The following is a 12,158-nucleotide window of genomic DNA, read 5'->3' as shown; positions in this document are numbered from 1 at the left end:
CCAAGACCAGAAACTTATTTGATTGCCATTATATTTTTCCAGTCAGTGGGACTCTGGAAGTCCTTAGCAACATATTCAAAATATTCAAAAAAAAAAAGTCTTGTTTCCATCATGTCTACATCAGAATTTCATCCCTTGATTAGCAGTTGCAAAGGAGCAAAGTTCCCATTTGTGCCAATTGGAGCTTTGTTCATATTCTGGAATGTTGATACACCCCTCTTTTTGTAGGAGGACAACATATTAAAACATAGTTTTTTTTTATCAGGGCCTCCTGCCTTCCTCCATTGCTGAGCTGAAGAGCTCTCCAGCTTGATCTGAATCAGCAGAAACCTAAATTGGCATGAAATTTACAGTCCATCTTGCTGATCTATATACTCTGCCTCCATATACCTCCTTTCCTAGTCACTACAATTATTCGATTTACCTTCAAGGTGGCAAAACCTAAAAGACTTCGAGAGTTTCCTTGGGGAAGTTTGAATAAGAGGAAAAACATACTACAATAATGTTAGTACTGCCATGGACAACTTAAGACCATCTAATTTAAAGGCTGAGACCAGATGGCAACATCATAAGGAAATTTCAGGGACAAATGTATTTATTAATTGGACTGATATGCCATTTTTCCACAGAGCTCAAGGTGGCATACATAATATCCCTGCCTCTATTTCTTCCCTTCCTAATAACAGCAACATGGTCAGATAGGGTTGGCTAAGATAGCAAATGGGCCCTTCTGGCCGAAAGTGGACTTGAATCTGGGTATTCCTGCTGTTAGTCCAATTATAACCAGTACATCATACTTTTCAGGGAATCTTTGCACCCTTGGGAGTTGCAAATGGAGAAAGGCTTAGATGTTCCACACATACTGTTTTGGAGTTAAATAACTTTTCAGGAATATTACATGACATTTATCTTCCTCAGCCTTCAGAATGCCTTGGAATAGATCATTATCATGTAAGAAGTCCTTGCTATGTTCTTGCTTTATTTGATTCATAAATAAATTCCAGTCCTCCTTACTAAGCAAAGGAGTGGTGTTTTCGTGGGACTAACAAGCATTTCAAAGAAAACTAGGGAAATTACTAGGAGATCGTCCTTCATTGATGTGATCATACTGAATAGATAAGATTTAGTAGATAAAGTGGAAGGAATTTATTAAAATGAATTAATACTGAATACACCCATACATTGGACTTCATTAACTCAACGTTTTTGGCAAGATAAACTCTGCCCAGCATAGTCCTCCCAGAAAATTCTTGCCTTGTTATTCCTGCATTGTTTTGCTGATGACTTTTTTTCTTCTAATAGTGGAACACCAGAGAATCAGCTATATGTAATCTGAGACTAACTACATTAATTAAGTTGAGGAAGTGGAAGTAAGCAAGAACATGGGAGAAAATGACTATGTAATGGAGGCATTCTTGATTTTAATGGAAACTGAAATGAATTTTAATAATAAATTCAACCAATGAAAAGTAGGATTCTGTGGCAGAAAACATGAAAGACAAAATTATTCAAAGATTGGATTGGAATTCCTAAAACAGTAGTAACCAAAAACAGGATTCCCTCCCCGCCCACACAAAAAAAAAATTAAAAGGAAAAAAAGTGGAACACAGCAAAAGAAGCCTACTTGGCTGCACAAACAAAGAAACAAAAAACAATCTTTAGGGAAAATCTGTAAATAAAAGAATCACGTAAAAGAAAAATGGGGGACAGTCAGTAAGGAAGAATACATGCCAGTAAGTCTGATTTATAGAGATGGTATCAACAAAGCTATGAACAGAATTCATTGAGGTTAGGAAAGGAGGTAATGAAGTCATAGAAGAGGGACTTGAGAAAAGATGAAATGAAGCAATAGGGAAAGCATGATAATGCTTTCAAATTTACAGAAAAAAAATGAAGATTTGTTTTCTGGCAATGTGTACAACAGGAAAACATAGTTTTTAATTATATGAAAGTAGATTCCACTTGAGTGTAAGGAAAAGCTTTGTAACAAGAAGGGCAGATTGTCAATAGAACCAATTAGCAAGGAAGATAGTATGCTCCCCTTTACTGGATTTGTTCAAGTAGTGGCTTGGTGGCCACCTATTTTGGATACTTCCATTTTCATTTGAGCAGGAAATTGCACTTAATGGCTCCTTCCGGTTTTACATAGTTCCAAGTGATGTTGACCTACAACTTCCAATAATCTCAGCCAGCAAGATCAACCATCTAGACAACTATAAACTCTTTAACAACATTCTACACTGACTGGCAGCAGGTCTCCAACTCTGGAGTTTTGTCTTACCATTATCTGAAAATGAAAATTATTTAACTTGGACCCTTCTGCATTCAAAAGTGATATTCTGATGCTAAGCTGTGGCAGTTTCCTGCTTTAGGACATTCACAGAAGCTTATAGCACTTAGCAATAGCACTAGACTTTTATTTATTTATTTATTTGTTTTTATATACCGCCCTTCTCCCAAGGGACTCGGGGCGGTGTACAGAGTAAGGTAGGTATACAGATTGAACAATAGTGAAAAACAATAGTAAAAACAACTGAGACCCCAAGAGCTATCAGGCCAGGCCGGACTGCTGGAACAGGTAAGTTTTTATACCACCCCATAGTGCTTTACAGCACTCTATGGGCGGTTTACAACTTTAGTATATTGCCCCTAATCATCTGGGTCCTCCTGTTACCATTCTCTGAAGGCTGGAAGGCTCAATCAACCTTGAGCCCCATCAAGATCCAACTCTAGGCTGTGGGCAGTTTGCCTGCAATACTGCATTCTGACCACTGAGCCACCAAGGCTCCATGTAAGAGCTGTTACACATATAAGAGTAATGATAAAAATACCTGAAATCATAACTACATTTTATAAGGAACATTATAGTTTGAATATAAGGGAAAATCTGCTATAAAACATTTGCTTGAGGAAGATTTATTTGTCTACAACAATTTATTGATGCATTTATTGCATCACAATATTTAATCTTGGAAATGTACAATTTTCCAAAAGAAGGGGGAAACATACCTTTCTCCTTGCCTTCCTCCACTCTTGGGGTTCACAAATACCAGCAATGGGTGTGACCCTAGTGTAGGCGTGATCTGAAAACCAAAGTGTATATCAAACAAGCAGACTCCTTGCACAACATACAAACATTGTACAGAAAGGAGGAGAACTACCGTAAGTGATGTGGCAGAGTTACAGGTGAAGCAAAACAACTAACTAGAAAGATGTTGGATAAATAGGATTTAGTGCCACGGAGAAACATTAGGATCCTCCAAACTGTGCTATTCTTTGCACCTTTTCTGCATATTGTCTTGCTACACACTGGGCCACAAATTGTATATTGGACAAAGAATAATAAATGGATATCTTTACTTAGGAGGCTTGTGACCTCCTGTACCTTTTTGATACACATCAAGGGACTGCATTCTTAAGGGCATGACAGATATTAGACTAATCAAACATTTGCAAGCATTGATTCTATACTATTATAACCTTTTTGAAAGAGAAGACATGCTGAATTCTAAATTAAAGGAACTTCTACGGGGATGGATGTATTGCTATTAACACATGCACAGTTTAACATAGCTATAATTCCTGGAGTGGGGCAAGGGCTTTCATTAGACAGACTGAGGCAGATGTTGGAAGGTGGCAGGAAGATGTTGGGGGGGGGGAAAGCAATATGACATGTAGTTTTCCTTCTGACCCTTAACCAGTGTTTCTCAATCTCAGCAATTTTAAGATAGGTGGACTTCAAATCCCAGAACTCCCCAATCGTGCTTGATGGGGAATTCTAAGAACTGAAGTTCACTCATCATAAGAATGCTAAGGCTGAGAAACATGGATGTAAACTATCAAATTGCCTTCAGGAATGCAAAAAATACTGTCACAAAGTTAATACAAAGATAAATGCAGCTTCCAGTTTATTTAACTTTGTATATGGAAATGGAGAAGGAAATGATGGCTTGTTATTTTTTTTCTGGCCATAAAATGCTTTGGGACTATCTAGTTTCAGAGTGGTTTATAAGCTGCCTAAAGGACTAATATATCGACATTGTATTCCACTATATCTTTCTCCAAAGTGGCCCACTATTGGTCACAATCGTGAAAGTGCTTCTCCATGGGTACATACAATTATACATGTACAAGGGAGAAAAGAAGCTATCAGCTACCCACCTGCAGTCCATGTCCATCCACTGTAGTAGTATTGTATCTGAAGATCATGTTTGTATCCTCGGGGGTGGTGCTGGATGGTGATTCACTCTCTGATCTTCGTGAGTGGGATTGCCTATCCTTTGGAGGAATAAAAGATGCATAGGACATTTAAAAATAGATAGCAAAGAAGTACTAATGACATAAACAGAGAGGAGATTATGGAATTCTAAGTATAAAAATATATAATAAGACCACAAAAAACTAAGGATATTGTATAACACATGGGTACTAAAATACTGCCTATCAAACAGTGCAAAACGTATTATTTGGTAAAGGACATCCATTTTATAAATTCCAAATGATCTTGGATAACCTAGCAATTTTGTTACAAATTATAATTAAGTTCTGAAAATATCACCCCAAAAGTAGCTTCTGCCTAGCAATAGCTACAAAATTTCCCACAAACAAGATTTAATTGGGGCATAATGCCTCTGATCTTGGAGAAGGCATAACCATTATGATTAGTAACTATAGAAAGACTTCCATTGAATTATCTAATCTTATTATCCATTTTCTCTGTAGAATCATTCTATACAGCATGGTCTCTTTTACTGGCCTTTTCTCTAATATTTCCAAATTAAGAGAATTGCTTCAGCCCTTCTTTCATTTTGATTTTTTTTAAACATTCATGTGACTTTCTTTCATTAATGTACAGTTAGTGGGCCATGGTTACTCAGAGGAAGCAGTCCTCTGTTTTATAACATATGTAAAAGTTCCATATTGGTTTATATATTTACCGTTTCTTCTCATAAGGAGGGACTCATTGTAAAACATATTATTTAAAGTATTCTGCATGGTTTGATACATTCAGCAGTTTCTCCTTGCTTTTTTATATTTAAATTCTGACATATGTTGTTTGACATGTAATAATTTTTATTTAATGCATTTAAGAATTTTGTTCATTAGTCATAGTCAGATACATTAGACAGACAGAAAACTCTAAGTCAAAAATCCAGGAACCTCCCCTGACATGATTGCATAATAATTAAATTTGTGCCTTGAAATTAGATGAAAACAGATGCAAGCTTTAACATAGATTTAATCCATTTAAAAATCAAAGAGGATTAATCCATAACATCTCCCCTCCCCACTGCCATTCATATTTGTGACATCCATGTATGCCCTGGGAACCATCAGTGTAGTTATTATGAGAACCTTAGTGCACTTTTCCCAGCTTGAGACCACAGTGGACAAGATTGTGGGGAACTATGGTTGCATAGCTGCATTAACGTCTGTAGTCATGAAATGCCTCGAAAGACTGGTTCTCCAACATCTCAGGACATGCCTCCCATTGGATTTCGACCAGTTACAAACAGTGAGGGTTGGGTCTGCTTTGTCCGCCCCCCTGAAGCTTTGCACTGGCTTGCCACAGGGCTGCATGCTTAGCCCTTACCCGTACTCTTTGTACACATATGACTGTGTATCATCCGACCCATCTACTGCGATAATTAAGTTCGCAGATGATACTACCGTGGTGGTTCTTATTACAGGTGGGGATGAGACAGCATACAGGGCGGAGGTACAAAAACTATCCATATGGTGTTGTAACAACCACCTGCACCTGAACATCGGCAAGACGAAAAAGATGGTGCTAGACTTCCGGAGGAAAAAGGAGGAACCTGCCCCACTTTACATCGGGGAGGACTGTGTGGAGAGTTTCCTCCATTAAATTTCTGGGAGTCTACCTCTGCGAAGATCTGACCTGGAAAGTTAATACAACCCAGGTGGCCAGAAAGGCCCAACAGAGACTTCACTTTCTCAGGGTCTTGATGAAGAACAGGGTAGAACAACGGCTTATGACCCTCTTTTACCGGTGTACTATAGAGAGTGTCCTCTCATATGGTATTGTGGTTTGGTATGCTGGTCTGACAGCCGCGGATAGGAAAGTATTACAGAGGGTGGTGAGCACAGCACAAGACATTGTGGGCTGTCCCCTGACATCACTGGATGACATCGCCAGGGCTTGCTGCCTTGGAAGAGTGAGGAAAATTCTCAGGAATGACTCACACCCTGGACGGTATCTCTTTACTCTCCTACCATCAGGTAGGAGATATAGGAGTATAGCCAGCTGTACCAACAGGCTGAAGAACAGCTTTTATCCATGGGCTGTTAGGCTTTTGAATGGGAAACAATTTTATAAACTTTATGCAAAATTGACTTGTGAGGCCGGTGTGTTGTGCAATTAGCTCACATGGTGTAATAAGATGGAGGGTTTGTGTCACTGTAAGTTGGGGGTGGGGGCACGAAGGGAGGCTCAGCCAATCTCAATGTATACATGGTTGTAATTTGACAATAAAGGTTCATTCATTCACTACAGAGGGTATTATAGGGGAATACCAGGTTTGTAATGGTATAGGAATCTAATTAACCAAATCAGTTTGGATAAAGCCATTTGGATCATAAGACTATATTATCCAGTTGCCTTGAGACAGAACCAACAAGAAAATGCCATTCATTAAACCAATTTGCTATGTGCCAAGCAGACTCATTTACCAGAACAACTGGGCAGATCTGGGAAGGCAGCAAGATGTGGTCTTTGAGATGCCCACCATCACATTCAGGTTTCACATGTGAGGCACATTTGTTGTGAAGCTTTAAAAAGAGAGAAAACAGCATGTATCAATGTTTACTTTCCTGCTTCCATCCATATGCATCTGATCCTCTAAATTTTTCCTTTACTTGTGATCAAGAAATCAGATTAGGAGAGCATCTCATGTTTCTTTGATAAGATGGCTTTTAGTCTCCAGCACTGCAGAAAAGCCATTGCTTTCTATCGGGAGAGTTAATTTCTTAAGGAGAAAATATTATGAGAAAATAATGATTCTTTTTGTACCAAAATGGAGAGGGGAAAATATGCTGATACAGTTATATTGATGATACAGTTAATTGACTTGCGAGGCCGGTGTGTTGTGCAATTAGCTCACATGGTGTAATAAGATGGAGGGTTTGTGTCACTGTAAGTTGGGGGTGGGGGCACAAATGGAGGCTCAGCCAATCTCAATGTATACATGGTTGTACTTTGACAATAAAGGTTCATCCATGCATTCATATATCTCTAGCCCTGACTTGGCAGGTATTATGGTGCTGACCAAATGTCTGGAAGCTGTGTGGCTCTAAATGGAGAAAAACTCATGGTCCAAACCTGGCAAGATGGAGAGGTTTTATGTTCTTGGTTCCTTCAGGGTCTGCTGGTTTATCATCATTGACTCTGGAAAGAGTCATACTTCCTCAGATGAGATTTTCCTGGAATCATGGTTCCTGCTCAGGAGGACTTTTGGATAGATCCATGTTGTGCACCAACTGTGCCCTTTTGTGGACTGGAAGACCTTGCTCATGGTCAATGCATTTTACATGGGCTGGCCTTTAAGATCACTTGGAAGCTACAACAGTCCAGCAGTGTACCCTCCTCTATCACATTAAAAATTACAATTTGCTGCTAACGTTTAGGAGAACGCTTTGGAGGTAATGTTCAGGGATTTTGGGTATATATAGCCTATATGCCTCAGGTTATGCTTTTCTGTGGTAAATAGCTTGTAACTCTGTGAAATTGTTGCTGTTTCTTCAAAGAACTGCTCTGAGGTCTTTGGAAAAGGAGACGAGCCTTAATTAAAACATTAATAAAATCAGTAAATCATGTTTTTAAACAGCTCTGTTCTTCTTGCTTTAATATCTGCAGGTCTGGTAAACTGCTGTACCTGTCATTGCACTTAACAGGCATGTAGTACCATTCAGCGCCCATAACAATAACAATGAAATGTCATCAAATATAAAAAAGAATACATACTACGAACTTTATTTTTGTGCCACAAAGATGCTTACAATAGTTCATAATATTTGCAAAATGGTAATATATCATTGTTATCATCCAAACCTGAGTGTGTTCCTTGAGAAAGCCAAATTTGAAGCCTTCTAAAAGTACATTTTGGGTCTTCCTTTTCATAAAGTTTTACTTCATGTATGTCAGAATCAGGGTTATAAAAGAGGTGATGGATAGTGGCATGAACTGCTGAACTACCATATTTTTAGCATTTACGGTTTCTCCATAATTTACTGAATGATGGCTAATTTGGGGATTAGGAGGGGAAACTAATAAGGGAAGATGAATCTTTATTTCTTACAAACATGCCACAAAAATTATTAACTTAAATGTGTAAAAATCTGTCTTGACTAAAGTAGATTTCCATAATCTTTGGTTAAAAATAAAAAACAACATTCTCTTCACGTACTCACTGTGATTTGGCACCATACACAATGTAGTCCGGTAATTCCCTGGTAGCATTTGATGCTTTTATGACACCTATCACACTTGGCTGGGGAATTTCCCTCAATCCATGTATGCTGCATAACCTAGAAATGCAAAATTGTTCAAATAGCTTGATAGAAAGGGAGGATAGTGCAAATTTAGGGAAGTTCCTAGTCCTCATCTTCAGTTTAAGGAATAGTTTTCTCTGATTATCGGGTATTTCTATACACTTATATTAGAGCCCTGGTTACACAGTGGTTAGAATGCAGTATTACAGACAAACTGTACCCATAGCCTGGAGTTCGATCCTGATAGGACTCAAGGTTGATTCAGCCTTCCATCCTTCAGAGGTAGTAAAATGTGAATCCAGATTGTTGGGGCAATATGTTGTCCCTGTAAACAGCCCAGAGTGTGCTGTAAAGGGCTATGGAGCTGTATATAAGCCTAAATGCTTTTGATATATCTATACATTTATGAAAACATAAATGGTTGTAGGCAAATAGCTTAACTATCAGCCTTACCAGGTAGACCAGACAGGTAACATGACCATATAACCTAATTTTACTTTACTGTAAAGCTATGTTAATAGAATTTTGCAAGAGTGAAAATACAATTCTCCTGGTATCATCTTTAGAGCCTGAGAACTTATGGAGAGGCCCTTCTGAGCCTCATGTTCTGCTCAGTCTTTCCCACTCACCATTACAACTTATAATGTGCATTTCTTTGAAAGCAACTCTTAAGGCGTATTGTATACCCATATGCATACATTGCAAACAACCGCGTCTCTCTGAAGCCTCAGTGTTTGATTCAAAACCCAAGTTTCAGTTTGGTTACTGTACTAACTGCAACTTGACCTTTTTTTTTGGTTTGCAACAGAGAGCATACTGTTTGAATCTTAACACTGTTACAATTTCAGCACAGTTTTCATTTCTCTAGTAGTACTTATTAGTACTGATAATGTATTATTTATCTACTGTAATGTACCTATTAATACTGTTGAAATAGTTAATTGAGTTTGGTTGATATTGTAAATGATGTAATTGATAGAGAACAATGCTATAATTAGATTTCAGTTTTGAAAACAGAGAAATTTCTTGCAAAGGATTCACCCTGTGCTGTTTTACTGCTAGACAAAGCTTACTAAAGATGAGAATATCTGGAAGGCATTTTTGTGGACCTATTTTATATTAAATGCATATACTGATTTTCACTAAATACAACATTTAAGGCAACAAGATTTAAACAGAGTCAAAAGGAACACTTATCACTTTGCAAACAAAAATTAACCCCAGGTATATCTGCAAATCCTTCCTCAAATATAAAGTCCTCCATTTGAGACTGATATGTATATATTATATCAAAATCACAGCAGTGAATTGGCCTCTTTTACTAAAATTGCCTTACTGTGACAGTATGGACTGCATGTTCTACAAACAGATGGCTTAGAATTCATGGCAGATGATTAATTAGTGGACACATAGCATTGATCTTCCACATATGGCTCACTTACATTTGTATTTCTCTTGGATTTTATATAAGTACTGATGCAAGGAGCAATATCTTTGGACACACATCTTTCATGGACAGTATATTTACAAACTGTAGAAAGGAAAGAAAAAAGAGAGCCATTCTAAATTACTGCATTGAGGGCAATTTCCAGCTACTTCTAGAGTTTGGCTGTTAGAATATATTATTCCATGTATGTAATTGTATATACAATTCTTGAAAAAATCCTAAATGAGTAAACTGTTGTCATAATCCATGACAGTGGATTCACCATTCACTATTGAGATGGTATTGATCACACTTGTGGATAACGTCTGGCTGGCTAGGGACAGAGGTGGTGCATTTGTGCTAGCCCTCCTTGAACTTTCAGCAACTTTCGATACCATCACTTATGATATTGTTCTGAACTGGCTTAGGGGGTCTGGAAGCAATACTGTGGTGGTTCTCCTCCTTCCTTTTTCAAGTGCAATTACAGAGGGAGAGATTGAGACCTAAACTTTTGTGTTGTGGGTTGCCTCAAGATGTGACTCTTTTACCCCTCAGGATTAACATCTACCTGGTGTTGTGTGAGGTCATTTCTCAGAATGGGGTTTACAATCAATATGTTATCTTCTGAACCTCAGTTTCCCATAAGTTAAAATTTGCAAGTTATGTATTAACAGTTGCCATCTTTATTCATTTACTGTAAATTATGTTCTATTGAATCCAGTGAAACTTCTCATTAGCCATCTATCCTACCTTAATATTTTAAACTCTTGTCCTAAGGTTGGCCTCCAAGCTTTCTTTAGATGGCAACTGAGGACATGCCTCTTTCACCTAGGCTTTTGTAAAATAATCCATTTCAGTAAAAGCCTGTTGTTTGATTGCCTCTTATAATATTTTTCTTTTTAAAAATGAACTTTTTTAGTCTTTGGGACTGTTCAGTACTATGGACAAAATACTAATGAATTTCTTCAATGCAAAAGAACAGCTGTGGCAATAGGAAGCTGTTAAAGTGCATAATGTTCCGCTTTTTAAGTAGATCCATCCAGCCGTTCTGAATCTGACCAATTGCAGTTAAGAACCTTCATAAGGTCTTATCTTGCGGCGATGAGGACGGCGAGGGCTAATTACTTCGCTGCCCTCATCGCGTCCGCAGATAATCGCCCGGCTGCCCTGTTTAGGGTGACTCGCTCCCTCCTTAATTAGGAGGTGAGGGAGGAGCCCTTGCAGGGGTGGGCCGAGGAGTTCAGTCATCATCTGACGGACAAAATCGCTCAGATCCGGGCTGGTTTGGACTCTAACTGGGCAGAGTCTGATGTGGAGGAATCGGACAGTCTTGAGCATGTTATCTGGACTGAGTTCGATCCTGTTTCCCCTGATGATGTGGACAGGATTATGGGGAGGCTGAGTTCCACCACCTGTTTATTGGACCCGTGTCCCTCTTGGCTGATTTATGCGGCTCGGGAGGAGACATGAAGTTCGTTCCAGGCAGTAATATCTGCCTCTTTGAGTGAGGGTGTCTTCCCCGCCGCTTTGAAGGAAGCGGTGGTGAGGCCCCTTCTCAAGAAGCCTGCCCTGGACCCAGCGATTTTAAACAACTATCGTCCTGTCTCCAACCTTCGCTTTTTGGCGAAGGTTGTTGAGAGTGTGGTGGCGCATCAGCTTCCTCTGTTCCTGGAGGAAACTGATTATCTGGACCCGTACCAATTGGGTTTCAGGCCCGAGTACAGCACGGAGACGGCATTGGTCGCGCTGGTGAATGATCTCTGGTGGGCTCAGGACAGGGGTTGCTCCTCTGTCCTAGTTCTATTAGATCTCTCAGCGGCTTTTGATACCATCGACCATGGTATCCTACTGTGGCGTCTCAGGGGGTTGGGAGTGGGAGGCACCGTTTTACGGTGGTTCTCCTCCTATCTCCTGGGCCGCTCGCAATCGGTGTTGACGGGAGGGCAGAGATCCACCCTGAGGCCTCTCGTTTGTGGAGTTCCTCAGGGGTCGGTTCTCTCTCCCCTCCTGTTCAACATTTATATGAAGCCACTGGGCGAGATCATTCGTGATTTCGGGGTGGGGTATCATCAGTACGCTGATGATACCCAACTTTTTTTTCTCCACCCCGAACCAACCCAGTGATGCCCTCGCCGTGATGTCCCGTTGCCTGGAGGCGGTCCAGGTCTGGATGGGAAGAAACAGGCTTCGTCTCAATCCTGCTAAGACTGAGTGGCTGTGC

General features: G+C 39.5%; 1 protein-coding gene across 1 annotated transcript in view; it reads right to left on the bottom strand.

Annotated features, from left to right (window-relative positions):
• Positions 1-12,158, bottom strand: part of DGKG (diacylglycerol kinase gamma) — a gene marked incomplete at its 3' end in the record, with an annotated part of 87,738 nt that overhangs the window by 37,209 nt on the left and 38,371 nt on the right. The window contains exons 12-16 of the mRNA XM_083365084.1: positions 9,954-10,042; positions 8,431-8,547; positions 6,694-6,792; positions 4,162-4,278; positions 3,010-3,083 (exon numbers count right to left, since the gene is read on the bottom strand). Of these exons, the coding sequence (XP_083221210.1) occupies positions 3,010-3,083; positions 4,162-4,278; positions 6,694-6,792; positions 8,431-8,547; positions 9,954-10,042 (496 nt within the window). The remainder of the gene's footprint in view (positions 1-3,009; positions 3,084-4,161; positions 4,279-6,693; positions 6,793-8,430; positions 8,548-9,953; positions 10,043-12,158) is intronic.

This window comes from Vipera ursinii, assembly GCF_947247035.1.
Source record: "Vipera ursinii genome assembly, chromosome: 5".
Classification (NCBI taxonomy): domain Eukaryota; kingdom Metazoa; phylum Chordata; class Lepidosauria; order Squamata; family Viperidae; genus Vipera; species Vipera ursinii.
Note: the sequence above shows the minus strand (reverse complement) of the source record. Positions and strands in the feature narration are given on the sequence as shown.